Raw genomic sequence first — 18,047 nt, forward strand, 5'->3', positions numbered from 1 at the left:
TCCAATAAACCAACCATCAAGAAAATGCAAATTAAAATCACAATGTGGGGCAGCCCAAGTGGCTTAGCGGCTTGGCGCCACCTTCAGTCCAGGGCCAAATCCTGGAGACCTGGGATCAAGTCCCACATCGGGCTCCCTGCATGGGGCCTGCTTCTCCCTCTGCCTATGTCTCTGCCTCTCTCTCTCTCTCTCTCTCTCTGTGACTCTCATGAATAAATAAATAAAATCTTAAAAAAAAATAAAATAAAATCACAATGTGATACAACTACATATCTATCAGATGGCTAAAATTAAAAAATAGACAATACTAAGTGCTAGCAACTGGAACTCTTATGCATTGCTAGTGGGAAAAGTGGCACAAAAACTTTGGAAAACCATCTAGCAGTATCTACTAAAGAACACACGCACAGCCTATGACCCTGCACCTCTTCTATATAAAACAGAAATGTGTACACCAAGAGATATGTACAAGAATATTCATAGTAGCATTATGTTTTCTTACATATGTTTAACTTACATACAGAAAAATTCATTCTTTATGGTGCCCAAGTCAAGGGTTTCAACAGATGCAGAGGCCACCACAGTCATGATAGAGACAGTTCCATATAGCAACAGTATACCTAATATCCAGAAACTAGAAACAAACCACATGTCCATCTACAACAGAACACACTGTGACATGCAACGTAAGAATATACAGTAATGAGGATGAATGAACTACAAATACATGTAACACGGACAACTCTCAGAAACATCACATGAAGCTAAAGTAACTAGACAGAAATGATGACATACTACATGACTACATTTATATAACTTTAAAAATAGAGAAAACTAAGGTATGATGTTTAAAAATCACAATAAATTCCCCTTGAGAGCAGATAGGACTAGAAAGGGCACAGGAGGCTTCTGGGATTCTCAAAGTCAGTAGTCTGCTTATTGATGTGTAAACTTTGTAAAAAATCACTAGGCTAGGGGCACCTGGGTGGCTCAGTCAGTTAAGTATCTGCCTTCAGCTCAGGTCATGATCCCAGAGTCCTGGGATCAAGCCTTGTGTTGGACTCCCTGCTCAGTGGAGAGCCTGCTTCTCTCTCTCCTTCTGCCCTTCCCCCTGCTTATGCTCTCTCACTCTCTCTCAAGTAAATAAAATCTTAAAAAAAAAAAAAAAACCAAAACAGAATCACTAGGCTATCATATACACTTATGATAAGTGATAAGGCCATTTATTGCTGCACTATTTGTAAAAGCAAACACCCTGAAAATAACTCAAACATCAATAGAGAACTGGCTATGCAAACTATGATGCCTCCCTATAATATTCTGAATATTCTATAAATTCAAAAAGGAGTAGGGGAAGTGCCTGGCTGGCTCTGTCAGTACACCAGGCAACTCTTGATTTCAGGGTCATGAGTTCAAGTCCCATATGTTGGGCATAGAGCCTACTAAAAAAAAGGGCAGGGGGGATAAGGAACATTGCTGTATATACTTCTATAGAGTGATCACCAGGACATAGTTTTTTTAAAAAAGCAATGTGGAAAGTGTTTATGATATACTACATTTTGTGTAAGAAAAGGGACAACACAAACAAACATGCATACATATACCTTGTATTATAGTTTTAACTTTGGAACTTTAGTTTTGTATCTTACATAGTTAAAATTATGGGGATCCCTGGGTGGCTCAGCGGTTTAGTGCCTGCCTTTGGCCCAGGGCGTGATCTCGGAGTCCCAGGATTGAGTCCCGTATCGAGCTCCCTGCTGGAGCCTGTTTCTCCCTCTGCCTGCTTCTCCCTCTGCCTGTCTCTCTGCCTCGCTCTCTCTCTCTCTCTCTGTCTATCTCTATCTCTGTGTGTCTATCATGAATGAATGAATGAATGAATAAATATTTTTTAAAAATAAGTTTTAAGACAATTCAAAAATTTAAAACAAACTGATATAAAAACTCCTAGAAAGGGATCCCTGGGTGGCGCAGCGGTTTGGCGCCTGCCTTTGGCCCAGGGCGCGATCCTGGAGACCCGGGATCGAATCCCACGTTGGGCTCCCGGTGCATGGAGCCTGCTTCTCCCTCTGCCTATGTCTCTGCCTCTCTCTCTCTCTCTCTCTCTCTGTGACTATCATAAATAAAAAAAAACAAAAACAAAAACAAAAACAAAAACAAAAAAAACTTTAAAAAACTCCTAGAAGATAGCATAAGAGAAAACCTAGATGACATTAGGTATAGCAATGACTCTTTAGATTTAACACCAAAAGCACAATCCAGGGAAGAAATAATTGATGAACTGGACTTCATTAAAATTAAAAACTTCCCTGGGTGGCTCAGCGGTTTGGCGCCCGCCTTCAGCCCGGGGTGTGATCCTGGAGTCCCGGGATCGAGTCCCATGTCGGGCTCCCTGCATGAAGCCTGCTTCTCCCTCTGCCTGCGTCCATGCCTCTCTCTCTCTCTCTCTCTCTCTCTCCTCTCTTTTTCTCTCTCTGTCTCTCATGAATAAATGAATAAAATATTTTAAAAAATTAAAGTTGTGCTCTGCAAAGACAGTGTTAAGAGAATGAAAAGACAAGTCTCAGACTGTGAGAGTATTTTGCAGTATATCTGCAAAAGACACATCTGATAAAAGACCGTTACCCAAAATATAAAAGAACACGTATTCACAATAAGAAAACAAACAACCCAAATAAAAAATTGTACCAAAGGCCTTGAAAGACAACTCACCAAAGTAGATCTACAGATGGCAAATAAGCATATGAAAATATGCTCTAAACTATATATAAAGAAATGAAATGAAAATAATGAAATTCCACTACACACCTATTAGAATGGCCAAAATCTGGAACACTGACAACACCCAATACAGGCAAGGTTGTGGAGCTGCACTGCTGGTGGGAATGCAAAATGGTGTAGCCACTTTGGAAGACAGTTGGGTGGTTTCTTCCAAAACTAAACATACTCTAACCATATGATCCAGCAATCATCATGCTCCTCATATTCACCCAAAAAAGTTGAAAATTTATGTCCACATAAAAACCTGCACATGGATATTTACAACAGCTTTATTCATAACTGCCAGAATATGAAAGTAACCAAGCTGTCCCTCAGTAGGTAAACAGATAAACTGTGGTACATCCAGACAATGGAGTATTTTCAATTCTAAAAAGAAATGAGCTATAGAATTGCAAAAGACATGGAGGAATCTTAAATGTATATTATTAAGTGAAAAAAGCCAATCTAAAAAGATGGAATCACACTGTATGGATCCAACTATATGACATTTTGGAAAAGGAAAAATAATGGAGAATGAAAAAAGACCATTGACTTCAGGGGTTGAGGGCAAGGATAGAGATAAATAAAGGAGCACACAGAATTTTTAGGGCAGTGAAATATACTGTGATATCGTAATGGTGGATACGTGTCATTATACATTTGTCCCAATCCAGAGAATGTACAAAACCAAGAGTAAACCTTAACATAATCTATAGACTTTGGGTGACTGTGACGTCAATGTAGGTTTAACCACTGTAACAAACGTACCACACTCTGGGGGGGATGTTAACAATGGAAAAGGCTATGCATGTGTGGGGGGAAAGGGGATATGGGAAATCTGTGTACCTTCCTCTAATTTTATTGTGAGCCTAAAACTGCAAAATTCGTCTTAAAAAAAAAAAAAGAACTACTTTGTAGTCAAATTGGTATCCCAACCGCATAAAAAATGATTTCAAGTGACTTTAAAACACAGCATTTGACCATTCTTCTCTATGAGACATATTATAAGTTTAAAACACACACACACACACACACACACACACACACACACACACACAGAAATCTACTGTACAGTAATCTAGTTGTATTGATAGTTATAATACTGGTTTTGATATTTTTTAAACAATTTAAAAAGTAAATCATTTATTACATTATTGTTGTTAGGAACCAAGATTCAGCATGTGAACAAAAATACAAACATTAAATCTAAAAAGTTAATTTAAAATTCTCTTTTTTAATTTGAATTGAGAAATATCAGCATATTATCTTTATTCTTCTCTCTCTCTTTTTTTAAAGATTCTATTTATTTATTTATTTGACAGAGAGAGCAAGAGAGCATGAGCAGGGGGAGGGGCAGTGGGAGAGGGAGATGCAGAGTCACCCCTGCAGGGAGCCTGACACAGGACTCAATCCCATGACTCCAGGATCATGACCTGAGCTAAAAGCAGATGCTTACCCAACTGAACCACCCAGGCTCCCCTATTCTTCTCTCTCTTAAAAATAACTTTACTCTAGAACTGAACACTTAAAAGTCCTTATTCAATTACAACTCAATGAATACATTTTGCCCAGATTGTTCTCTCTAAATAGCATTTCTCACTAAAAGGAATCAGGGTTCTTTGGAGTAATGTCAGATTCCAGGTCTGAAGTAAGGATGTATATGAGAAGCCTGAAACATCTTGTTCTGTCTAAAAGAAAAAAGATTATTGGGGTCTTCTCTAAAAGACATAGGAGGTGTCTCCAAAAAGCTCTCATTGGCCAAAGATAAGGACATCTGAATATCAAGACAAATGAGGACTATAGATGTATGAAAGACAACAAATTTTTTTAAAAGTAAATGGAAGAGTAGGATGTTAGAAAATTTAAATGTAAAAAAAAAAAAAAAGAAAGAAAATTTAAATGTAAAATCATGTAAAAAGAAAAAATAAATAAATAAATAAAATCATGTAAAAAGAATGTAAAATGCAAAAAGAATGTAAAATAGTAAACCACTCTAGAAAAGTTTGATTGTTTCTTAAAAAGCTAAATCTTGGGACGCCTGGGTGGCTCAGTGGTTGAGCATCTGCCTTTGGCTCAGGTTCTGATCCCAGAGTCCCAGGACTGAATCCCACACTGGGCTCCTTGCAGGGAGCCTGCTTCTCCCTCTGCCTGTGTCCCTGCCTCTTTCTGTGTGTCTCTCATGAATAAATAAATAAAATCTTAAAAAAAAAAAAAAAGTTAAATCTTACCTACCATACCACCTGACCATTCCATTCCTAGGAATTTACCCAAAAGAAAAGCACATGACCACACAAAAACTTGTATATGAATGTTCATAGCAGCATTACTCACAATAGCCAAAAACTGTAAATAAAATGTCCATTAACAAGTGGATAAACAGTGATCTACCTACACAATGGAATATATTAATCAATAATAAAAGGAATGACACTCAGTAACATGGGTGAATCTCAAAGTAATTATGCTGAGTAAAAGAAGTCAGACAAAAACCAGTACATTCTATACGGTTCCATTTATATAAAATTATAGAAATTGTAAACTATAGTCACAGAAAGCCATGTTTGGGGATAGGAGAGGGTGTGAAAGGAAAGAGAAGGAATACAAAGGAGAATAGCAATATGTTTAAGGATTAATGGATATGTTCATTGTCTTCATTATGTTGATGATTTCATGGTGTATATACATATGCCAAAACTTATCAAATTGTATACTTTATATGTGTAGTCTATTTTGTATTGATTATACTTTACTAAAGCTATCCAAAAAAACCACATAAATTCAAAATGATAAGCCTCCTTCATACCCCCCACACACACCCATAAAAAATCTCCTTGGAGATTATTAGGATGTCAATTATAATTCTTACATTTGATAAATAAAAGTAAAAAATTCAGCAATTATCCTAACATTCTCATACAAACTGTACTTCAGGGTAATCAAATAGTTGGTGAAAGAAAGTTTCTTATAAAAAAATCACAGCTGGGGGATCCCTGGGTGGTGCAGCGGTTTGGCGCCTGCCTTTGGTCCAGGGCGCAATCCTGGAGACCCCGGATCGAATCCCACGTCGGGCTCCCGGTGCATGGAGCCTGCTTCTCCCTCTGCCTGTGTCTCTGCCTCTCTCTCTCTCTCTCTCTCTATGTGACTATCATAAATAAATAAAATTAAAAAAAAAATCACAGCTGGGATGCCTGGGTGGCTCAGCGGTTCAGAGTTTGCCTTTGGCTCAGGTCATGATCCTGGGGTCCAGGAATTGAGTCCTGCATCAGGCTCTGCAGGGAGCCTGCTTCTCCCTCTGCCTATGTCTCTGCCTTCTCTCTCTGTCTCCATAAACAAAATTTTTAAAGAAAATAAAAAAATAAAAAATCATAGCTAATAAATGCAATAGAAAGAAAAGAATTATAAAATCCCTGTTTTGCACCCTACAGTGAAATAACAGATCTAGACAAATATCATCAACATTCCTTACATCATGAGGTGAAAGGCAGATGAGGAACTTATCACAATGTACAAATCAGGCCATCACCATCTGAATCCACTGATTAATCTTAACCAAAGGAACATTTTGTGCCTCCTGATATGTTACCATAGGAAATACATGGTACAATTTCTAAAGTATTCTTACCAAGAAAACAAAAAGCATGCATTGAAATCAAGCCTTTAAATCCTACTACCAGGGATCCCTGGGTGGCGCAGCGGTTTGGCGCCTGCCTTTGGCCCAGGGCGTGATCCTGGAGACCCGGGATCGAATCCCACGTCGGGCTCCCGGTGCATGGAGCCTGCTTCTCCCTCTGCCTATGTCTCTGCCTCTCTTTCTCTCTCTCTCTGTGTGACTATCATAAATAAATAAAAATTTAAAAAAATAAAAATAAAAAATAAATCCTACTACCAGGTTAAATGAGAAACATTTAAAATATCACCTTGACACAATCAATTGAAATACAAAATGTGGGAAATTCTTTAGAAAAAACTACCTAGGGATCCCTGGGTGGTGCAGCGGTTTAGCGCCTGCCTTTGTCCCAGGGCGCGATCCTGGAGACCCGGGATCGAATCCCACGTCGGGCTTCTGGTGCGTGGAGCCTGCTTCTCCCTCTGCCTGTGTCTCTGCCTCTCTCTCTCTCTCTGATGTGACTATCATAAATAAATAAAAATTAAAAAATATATATAAAAAAAAAAAAGAAAAAACTACCTAATTTCTACAAAGAATAAATGGTATATTAAAGAGTAAGGGTGGGGGATGGTTTACAATTAAAGAGCTTTGAAAGGCATATCCCCAAATGTAATATATGGAGCTCTTTGGATCCACACTGCACTGGAAAAAATATTTGAGAGACAATTCAGGAAACCTGAATATGAAATAAATATTAACAAATTCCTAGTAATTTTATTGATTGTGATAATAGTATTGTGTTTTTTCTTCCTTTCTTTACAATCCCTGTCTACTAAGACATAGTATCCAGAAGTATTTACAGATGGAATCATGTACTACCTGGGATTTGCTTTCAAATACACGCATGTGTATGCACACAAACCCAGTGTTAGGGAAAAGGTGAAAACAGAATGGCAAAATGTTGATAATTGAAGTCAGATCTTGGGTGCATGGTGGTCGATTACACTATTCCCTCTACTTTTAGTGTATGTTGGAAAATTCCTGTAAGGAAAGTTTTTATTTTTCACTGAAAGTTGATATGAACAGTTAACATGTTGGAAATAATAGGGACCTAAGCAACTAACCTCTGTCCTGAAGCAAGAGCAATGGGAGACTGTCCATTCGGGGGCCGAGGCTCCTCACATGTCTTCATTTCCACCTCCACCTTATCCAGACACTGAAATAAAAGCCATAGAGAGCTAAGCAACTCCACAAAACCCCACACAGCACACACTGCATCTATTCATCCCTATGCTCTAATTCCTAGTAGAGTGCTGTGACCACAGTGGGCAAACAATAAATGTTTGTTGAATGAATGAACAAACTGAAATGCAAGGAGAGGCCTCATCTTCCCTCTTCTATGTCCATTAGCAGCAGAACTCCAGGACAAGCACGGGATTAGCTCACAGCAGAAACATAAATCCAAGTTACAGAGGTATTACTATCCCTGGGGATCCTAATCTTTGGATAAAGATATGCACTGATCTGTTCTTTTTTTTTTTTTTTCCACATTACAGTGTACATTTATTGCATGCTATTTTTCTTTTCTTGAAGGGCTTTCAGCTGATCATCACTCAATAGTCAACATGAAGTAAATTTCTAATTTTTTCTCTGTCAGGATTCCAAAGAAAATCTAAAAGAACCTGGACAGCAAAATTTGTTATAAAAAACAAAGGCAAAACAACCAACTCAGGACTCCTGGGTATTGTGTCTCGGTGCTACTATACATCACAGTAATTTCAGAATAAGCCCAGACAGTGGTCACTCTGTCTCAGAGGGAAGCTCACAAGCAAGACAGCAATCACCACTCCCAAAAGGGCTAACCTATCAGGACTCTTCCCCATCCTTTCTCAGATCTATTAAAACCCCATCCCAGCCATTCCCATTTGATTACTTGCAATCAAGAAAGGTCATTACCAAGCAAATGGGGTGTGTCTTCAACTTTGTCCACTGGATCTGAAAGAGGAAAGCAAGACTCAGGGCTGTGGGAGCTGCCCCTCCAGAAAGCATGCCTGCTGGCCAAGGACAGCAACAGCACTCTGACCCCCATTCTCACCCGGATAGAGGCCCTGTTGCAGTAGACCCGAGTAATGGCTAACCAGGTGGGCAGCTCCAGCACATTCTGCAGAACCTCTTCATCCAGCTCCAGGTTGGTCAGCTGACCCTCTCCTTTCAAGGTGCTCAAATTGATTTTGTCTGGGGAAAGATTCTTGGTGAACCTGAAAAGAGTAAAGATAAGAAGCTATTATTTCCATGGAAATCCACTAAATGGTCATTATAGCCAATAACACTTTTCAATTTGGAAAAAAGAGAAAATTAAAGAAGTGCTGATTAATAACCACACTGTCTCTATGTCAGATAAGATGTTAGGTCAGACATATTATTATTATTATTGTTATTTCCTTCTAGCAACCCTTCCTTTATTCTTAAGTATTCAGGGAAGCCATATCAGCTCACAAATTCAGGTGAGGCATCCTTCAGAAGTATTAAGTCTTAAAAATAATAATTTTTGAAAATGTAAAATTAGTTTTGAAGACTGTATGTCCCTTCCTCCCCTCCCCAAAAATTATGATAAGACCCTACCTCCCTGCTTCAATTGGGAATCATGGTAGGGTGAGTCACTGTCAGAGATGAGAATAAGGACCCTTTAATATGCAGGAGAGAGGGGTGCCTGGATGGCTCAGTTGGTGAAGTGTCTGCCTTCAGTTCAGGGCATGATCCCAAGGTTCTGGGATCAAGCCCCATGTTGGACTCTCTGCTCATCGGGGAACCTGCTTCTCCTCCCTCTGCACCCCCCTTATGCCCCCACTTGTGCTCTCTGTTCTCTCTCAAACAAATATTTTTAATAATAATAATAATATGCAGAAGATAAAAGGCTGGGAATCACTAAGACAATTTACTTTTCTTTATAATAAAAACCATTTTTAAGAAAAGAAAGTAACAGGGACTTTTTCAAGTACATTCCTCTAAAAAAAATAAAAGGAACATATTTTGAATGAAACATAAGCACAGTCAATAGTAAGTTATGCCACATATTAGCACTGACATTCTCAAAATGATACTATATAAGCACCATGTATCTAATTTCTACATTGTGCTCTATGCAAAATCTATTTACAGCTCCATATAAAATATGTGTCATTTTTCAAGCCTTGAAAAAAAAAAGTATGAGATTGTGTTATATTTCAACCTAACCTTGCCAGTATATAGGGCACTGTGTCTCAAACTATGGTCCTGTGATCACATAAGCAGAATCACTTTGGTGTATGTTTGTATTAACATGCAGATTATTGGACCACACTCCAGAAACGCTGAATCACAATGGGGAAGGGAGTAAGGGCCATCTGCAATTTTTATTTATTTATTCATTTATTCATTTATTTGGGACCTGCATTTTAAACAAACTCAGGGTGATTCTTCTGTTTTCTCAAGTTTGAAAATGGTTTTAGTTTTCAGTTAACCAGCTAAGGTGATTCAAGGAAGGGAAAATGAGATGGAAAAGAGATGCACAAATCAATTCTTCAAGAGCAGAGAAGTTTTCAACTTCTATTCTTATTATGGCTTGGTGTTTAAGAGCACAGGCTTTAGAGTTAGACTTGGGCTCAAAACCTGGCTCTCTCACTGACTAATTGCTGTGACTTTAGGCAAACTGTAAAGCCAACTTCACAGGACTGCGGGGATTAACAGAGCTAACTAACATATAAATATTTGGCATTTGTTAAGTGCTCAATAAATAAATCATAATCATTATTATTTCTGGATTCCACTGCTCTCTGCCTTTAGACAAGGATTAAATTATTATCTTTTTCAAAAAGGTTTAGGAGGAAAAAAAAAAAAAAGGTTTAGGAGGCTTATATTATTATCCTGGGACTCAAGATGTCAAGAGACAACCCCTCAGCTATCTTTCTATCACAACATATGATCCCTTATTCTCAAGTATGCCTATTTCTATCCTTTCCACCCAGGTGTCTACAAATTGATATCTAGACAAGGTTAAAACTAAATTAATTTTCCCCAGAAAGCCTTTCTTTCCATTATATCCCACTCTGGCTCCAATAACAGATTTTCATCTCTTGTCTCTCTAGTACTACGGGGTCACAAGAGAACTGAGGACAGGGAACAAAATTATCAATGAAGGTAGTCAAAATCAAGTGCGTAAAGGCAAGGCCAACCAACTAAAAACAAAGGCCTACAGTTGGTAACCAGCAGAGTTATATGAATGTCATAATCATGTCATCTGGCAAATGACAGCACTGACTGCTTCAGGGTAGTTCTGTGGGGGAGAGAACACTGTGCCCACTCTATTCTGATAGAAACCAGGTGAACTGATCTTGGAAATAAGTGCAACTGTATGAACAGCAACCAGCCAGGATCACAGACTAATCTCAGTGAGGACTGCTCACCAGCATCTTGACATCCTGCTCTTCAACAGCGTTTACACGGAGGAACTAGAAAAGCACAAAACCCAGAAGAACCTGTCTTCCTACCCCAAAGTGTGATGAGGCCCCAGATGAAAAGTGATCATTCATATTTCCAGGTAAGGCACAGAAGAATAACCAAGTAAGAGGATAAATTTCCTTTTATTATATAATTTTGGCTATCAGAATAAAGAATCTCTCTAGAGATTACATGCAGGTTTGCTGGACTATAATGGCTATTCTCTCCAACAGTAATAATGATATATAATTTGCTTTTTCATATATCAATTTACTTTTAGTATTCAACAAAAGGTGGATATCATGTTATTCTCTTCTCAAAAAAGGCAATAAGAATTTCTCAACTGATTTTGACTGGATTTTACAGTAATAACAAAGAACAGGTGAAAAGGTAATCCGGGGCCTGTTGTGGAGGATTGTGGAGGTTTGTTCAAACAAGGAAACCAGATTGGAGATCTGATCTGAAACCACTTTATTTAGCACCTGTGTTCCTGATTATGAATGGTATCACTGATTCCAGGGTTGCTGAAAAGGCTAATGGAAGCTTGCTATTTATTCCATTTCAAGTATGTCACGAAACATTTTTCTAGCCATCTGTTGCTGTTACAGAGCATTGAAACTAAGATGAAATCAAGCTGGAGAAACAGATTTTGATCAGGTTTCATTTCTGCCAGGGGACTGCAATCTGCCAAAGAGACAACAGAGAAAGACTCTCAGACATCTTTGTGAAAATGTACCACAATGTTAGGAAGTGAGAATTCTTAGATTTTTGGATTTGCAGAATTTCAGAATAGAAGGAATCTTAAATAATCATTTAGTCCAAATCTACAATTTGCAAATGGCCAGAAAGTTAAATGACTTGTCCAGCTAGCCCGTGGAAAACCTGCAACTAAGTAAATGGCAGAAATGAGATCTTACCCAGCATTCATTCAATTCTTCCACTACCCTGTACCCTGTAATTCAGTACTTTTATTGTTAGTAATACAGTCAGTAAGTTGCAATAAGCAGTCTGCTTCAGGCTCCATAGAAATTGAACCCCCACAAAAACAAAAATGACTGCAAGCACACTTTGCTTCCTTTACTACTTTTTCCCCTAAGGTGATCACAGCTCAGGCCTTGGTTTCTAAACTTTCTACCCAAAGCCATATCAAGTATTTTCACTGCTCAGCCACACCACAGGCATACCTTTTAGCAAAAAAAATAACACATCAAGCTATTGATTTAAACATAGGACCCCCAAATCATCTAAACAAAACATCTCAATCACTAAAGTAGCTATCAGTTTTTCCATTCTGGATGTGATGGAAAGTAAAGTATAAACCTCATTTTGCCTCTTTTCCCAAGATTATTTTGGCCATTCTAGGTCCTTTTCATTTCCACATAAATTGTTTAATCAGGGGATCCCTGGGTGGCGCAGCGGTTTGGCGCCTGCCTTTGGCCCAGGGCGCGATCCTGGAGATCCGGGATCGAATCCCACGTCAGGCTCCCGGTGCATGGAGCCTGCTTCTCCCTCTGCCTGTGTCTCTGCCTCTCTCTCTCTCACTGTGTGCCTATCATGAATAAATAAAAATTAAAAAAAAAATTGTTTAATCAGACTGCGACTTTATAAGGGGGGGGAAGCACTTGATGAAATTCTGATTAGGATTGAATAGCTCAGTTTGTGGGGAGATCTGACATACTAACAAAACTGAGTCAGCCTATTCTTGAACACAGTATACAATCAAAGTAAGCATATTTATTTGGGTCTTTTTTAACTTCTCTAGGCAATGTTTTATAGTTCTCAGTATACATCTTTTCTTCAATTTATCTGTATATCTATCTATGTAGTAAAGGAATATTTAAAAGGAAACTTTAAAAACTTTTTCTAAATGTTTAGTGCTAGAAGACAGAAATCAAAGTGATATTTTCATATTGACCTTTTTTTTAAGATTTTATTTTTAAGTAATCTCTACACCCAACATGGGGCTCAAACTTACAACCCTCAGATCAAGAGTCATATGCTCCATTGACTGAGCCAGCCAGGTGCCCCTACATTGACTTCGTATCCTACAAACTTACTAAAAATTCCGTTATTATCTCTAGTGGTTGTTTTGTAGGTTCCTTTGGATTTTCTACGTAAAAAATTTTATCTGTGAAGAGTTTTACTTCTTCATTTCCAATCTTTTTGAAACTTGATATAAATTGATCTTGTATGTCGCAACCTTGCTAACATATCAGTTCTAGTAACTTTAAGAAGCCGCAAGATTTCTATATAGACATTCATGTTGTTGTCTGCAACATCTCTGTCAAGCTTCTGTTACCAAGGTTATGATGGACACATGTTAAACAAGATAGGAAGTGTTTCCCTTCTCTATTTCCCTAAGGAATTCGTGTTAAATGAATCTTATTTCTTACTTAAATGTTCTGGTAAGTTATTTTTTTCAAATCATTATGTACATTTCATCTAAGTTGTTCAATTTTTTTGACAAAAGATATTCATAATATCCCTCAATACCTTTTAACATCTGTAAGATCTATCTATATCCTCTCTTTCATTCCTGGTAGTATTTATGACTTTTTTTCTTGATCAGTTTCACTAAAGGTTAATTTTGATATTCAAAAAAAAACCTTTTGTCTTTATTAATTTTCTCTATTTTTGTCCTATTTTTTTTTCCTATTTTCAATTTCAGTGATTTCTACTCTTTTTCCTTTATTCTACTTACTTGGGTTTATTTTGCTCATCTTTTTCCAACATTCTTTTTTTTTTTTTTTTTAAGATTTACTTATTTATTCATGACACAGAAAGAGGCAGAGATATAGGCAGAGGGAGATGCAGGCTCCCTGCAGTCCTAATGTGGGACTCGATCCCGAGACCCTGGGATCATGACCTGAACCAAAGGCCGATGCTCAAACACTGAGCCACCCAGGGATCCCTTTTTCTATCATCTTAAGTTGGAAAGTTCAACCACTGATTTTTAAATTTTTCCCTAATAGAAGTGTTTAAAGCTACTCACTTTACTTCATCCCACAGGTTTTAATATGTTGAATTTTTATTGCCAACTAGCTAGAAATATTTTCTAATTTCTTTTATAATGTTTTTCTTTGATCATCAGTTATTTAGAAATGTTATTTTAAATATTCCAAATTTGGGGGTGCCTGGGTGGCTCAGTCAGTTAAGTGTCTGCCTTCAGCTCAGGTTGTGATCCCTGGGTCCTTGAGCCCCAAGCTGCACTCCCTGTTCAGTGTAGAGCCTGCTTCCCCCTCTCGCTGCCCCTCACTTGTGCTCTCTCTCAAATAGGTAAATAAAAACTTTAAAAATAAATAAATATTCCAAATTTGCAGCCCTTTCCAGTTATCTTATTGGTATTGATTTTTAATTAAATTCCATACTTCAGTTAGGGAATACACTATGTAACTTCTCAATATTTTGAAATGTGTTGAGACATATTTTATAGTTTAATGTATTGTCTATTTTGGTGAACATTCCCTGTACACTTGAAAAAGAACATATATTTATTCTTCAGTTGTTATGTGCAGTGTTCTATAAATGTCAATTAGGCAAGGCAATGCATGTTATTCAGATCTTCTACATCTTTTTTTAATAAACATTTTTTGTTTTGTCTTAAAGATTTTATTTATTTGAGAGAGAATAAGACAGAGAGCACAAGCAGGGGAGAGGGAAGAGGAGGAGAGAGAAAAGCAGCTTCACCACTGAGCAGAGCCCCACAAGGCTTGATCCTAGGACACTGGGATTATGACCTAAGCCAAAGGCAGATGCCTAAGCAACTGAGCCCCCCAGGCACCCCAGATCTTCTGTATCTTTATTGATATTTTTCAAGTTGTTCTATCAACTACCGAGAGAAGAGTATTAAAAACACCCAACTGTAATTGTGGCTTTGCCCTTTTCTGCTTTTAATTGTTTAATTTTGTTTCATGTGTTATTTTTTTAACTGTTCTTTCTTAAAGATTTTATTCATTTTAGAAAGAGAGAGAGAGAGCACATGTGCAAGTGTGAGCAGGGAGTAGGGACAGAGGGAGAGGAGAGAGAATTTTAAGCAGACCCTCTCCATGAGCATAGTGCCGGATGCAGGGCTTGATCTCATGACCCTGAGACCATGACCTGAGCTGAAATCAAGAGTCAGACACTTAAACAACTGAGCCATCTAGGTGCTCCTTGTTTCATATGTATTGAAACTTTTATTAAGCTCATATACATTAATGACTGTGTTTCTAATGAAATGATCCTTTTACTGTGAAATGTTTATCTCTAGTAGTAAACTTTGTCTTGAAGTCTACTTTGTCTGATGATAATATAGCCACTCCAGCATTCTTGTGCTTACTGTTCACATGGTGGTGTACCTTTTTTCATCCTCTCACTTTCAACCTGTTTATCTTTCATCCAGTCTGACAACCTATGCCATTAAATTGGAGTGGTCAATTCACTTACACTTAATGTAATTCTTTTTACTGGCTGGATTTTGGTTTATCATTCATTCTGTTTCATTTGATTTTTTCCCCTCTATTCCTCCTTTGCTGCCTTCTTTTTAGGTTAACCTAATTATTTTTAGCATTTCATCGTAATTATTTTACATACTTTTTAGCTATACATCTTTATACATGTGTGTGAGAGAGACGGAGAGACTGCTCTAGGGATACAATATGCAAACTTAACTTATCACAATCTACTCACAGTTAATATTGTAATACTTCACATAAAAATGTAAGAACCTTTGCAACAAAATAGTTCTTTATTTCCCTTCAACTTTTGGACTATAACTGTCATATATATTACAGTAGTCCCCCTTTATCCACAAGGGCTACATCTCAAAACCTCCAGTGGATGCCTGAAATTGCAGGCATGTTGTAATTAATGCCTGAAATATACTAAATCCTATATATACTGGGGTTTTTTTCATACAGAACTATTATAAAGTTTAATTTATAAATTAGGCAAAGAGATTAACAATAATAAAATAGAACTATATACACTGTAATAAAAGTTATGTGAATGTGTTCTCTCTCTCAAAATATCTTACTGTACTCACTCTTCTTGTGATGATGTAAAATGATAAAATGGCTATGGGATGAGTTGAAGTAAGGTGACTGACATAGGTACTATGACACGTGTCAGGCTACTACTGTCCTTTTGATATGTCAGGAGGATAATCTGCTTCTAGACTGCAGTTGACCACAGAAAACTGAAACCATGGAAAGCAAAACTGTGGATAACGGGGACTACTGTACATATGTTACAGACCCACAAAATAGTGTTAGACCTAAGTCTTGACTTTTAAAGAAACTGAGAATAAAAAATATACATATAGTCTTTTACACCTACATTTCCAGCATTCTTCACTTTCCTAAAGATCCAAACTTCCCTCTGGTATCAATTCTCTTCAAAATGAAGAACTTTCTTCATTATCTCTTGTACTGCTAGGATTCTCTCAGTTTTCATATGTCTAAAAATGCCTTTACTTCCCATTTTTAAAAATCATTTAAGCTGGATATGGAATTCTAGGTTGAAAGCTTCTTTCAGCATTTTAAAGATATCATTCCATTGTCTTCTTGCCTCCGTTGTTATCAATGAGAAGTGAGCCATTAATTTAGAACACTGTTCTCCTTTATGTGATAAATCATTTTCCTTTGGCTGCTCCTAAGTTTTTCTCTTTTAGTTTTTAGCAACATGACTATGATGTGCCTGGAGTAGTCTTCATTGCATCCATCCTGCTTAGGGTTGACTGAGCTTCTTGGATTCTATAAATGTTTTTCACCAAACTTGGAACTTTTAGCTCTTATTTCTTAGTAACAGCTCTACTGAAATTCACATGCTATATACACATTTAAAATGTACAATTCAATGGCTTTTAGTATACTCACAGAGATGTGCAACCATAAGCTTAATCTATTTTAGAATGTTCTCATTACCCTCTTCCAAAAAAAAAAAAAAAACTACCCTTCAGCTATCATCCCCATTTTCCCTATTTCCCCTAATCTGGTAACCATTATTCTATTTTCTGTCTCTATATATTTTCTAATATAAATAGAATTACATAATATGTGGTCTCTTGTGACTAGCTTCTTTCATTTAGCACATTTTTAAGGTTCATCCATGTTGTAACAGGAATCAGCACTTCTTTCTTTTTTATGGTAAAAAATATTCCATTGTATGGATAGTCCACATTTTGTTTATCCATTCATCAGCTGATGGCCATATGGGTTGTTTCCACTTTGGGGATATTATGAATAACGATGCTATGAACGTGCAAGTACAAGTCCTTGTGTGGACATATGCTTTTATTTCTTTGGGGTATATATGTAGGAGTGAATTGCTGGGTAAAATGGTAACTCCATTTTACTTTTTGAGGACCTGCCCTGCTGTTTTCCTAAGTGGCCACACCAGGTTATAGCCCTATCAGCAGTGTTTGAGAGTTCCAGTTGCTCCACATCCTCACCAACATTTGTTATTATTTCTCTCTATCTTCACCAACACTATTATATTATCTTTTTTATCAGTCATCCTTGTAGCCATTTTAATTTTGATCTGCATTTCCTTGATGGCTGATAATGTTGAGTGTCTTTTCATATATTTGTGGCTATTTATGCATATTCTTTAAAGAAATGTCTATTCAGATCCTTTGCTCATTTTTAAATCTTTTTATTGCTTAGTTGTCAGCCATTGTTTCTTCAAATATTTTTGTCTTGTTTTAGTTATCTACTACAGCATAACAAATCACTCCAAACCTAGCTCCATATAACAGTAAGCATTTTATTAAGTTCACAGGCTTTATGCATTAGAAATTCATCCAAGGAACAACTGAGATAGCTTTACTCTGATTCATGAATTCTGGGGCCTCATCTGGGACACCAACGAATGACTGGCAGCTGGGATCACCTAGTGGCTTCCTCACTCACATTGTTGGTTCCTGGGCTGAAACGTCTTAAAAGCCAGGGCTATTAACTGGAGCACTTACATAAGGTTGCTCTGTGTAGCATGGATGTCATTTCCAACTAGATTCTATTGGCCAAGAGAGGAACATGTAGGATAGTAGCTACTGTTGCAGCCATCTTTGGAAAATACAGTCTGCCAGATGTCTTCTCTTTTACCACTAGGACTCCAATTATGTATATATTAATAATGCCCACAGTCATTGTGGCTGTTTTCGTTTTTTAATCTTTTTTTCTCTTCAGAGTGGATAATTCCTGCTACTCTGTTTTCAAGTCCACCAACT

The 18,047-nt window shown here is 37.4% G+C and overlaps 1 protein-coding gene across 5 annotated transcripts in view; it reads right to left on the bottom strand.

The window, feature by feature from the left end:
* BLTP3A (bridge-like lipid transfer protein family member 3A) overlaps positions 1-18,047 on the bottom strand; it is a 60,183-nt gene that overhangs the window by 29,753 nt on the left and 12,383 nt on the right. For 3 of the 5 annotated variants that reach the window (XM_072833362.1, XM_072833363.1, XM_072833365.1), the window contains 3 exons: positions 8,460-8,622; positions 8,321-8,359; positions 7,489-7,580 (listed from right to left, as the gene is read on the bottom strand). In XM_072833362.1, coding sequence (XP_072689463.1) covers positions 7,489-7,580; positions 8,321-8,359; positions 8,460-8,622 — 294 coding nt within the window. The remainder of the gene's footprint in view (positions 1-7,488; positions 7,581-8,320; positions 8,360-8,459; positions 8,623-18,047) is intronic. The other 2 variants (XM_072833366.1, XM_072833364.1) reach the window with 2 other exon arrangements.

Source organism: Canis lupus, chromosome 7 (genome assembly GCF_048164855.1).
Source record: "Canis lupus baileyi chromosome 7, mCanLup2.hap1, whole genome shotgun sequence".
Lineage (NCBI taxonomy): Eukaryota > Metazoa > Chordata > Mammalia > Carnivora > Canidae > Canis > Canis lupus.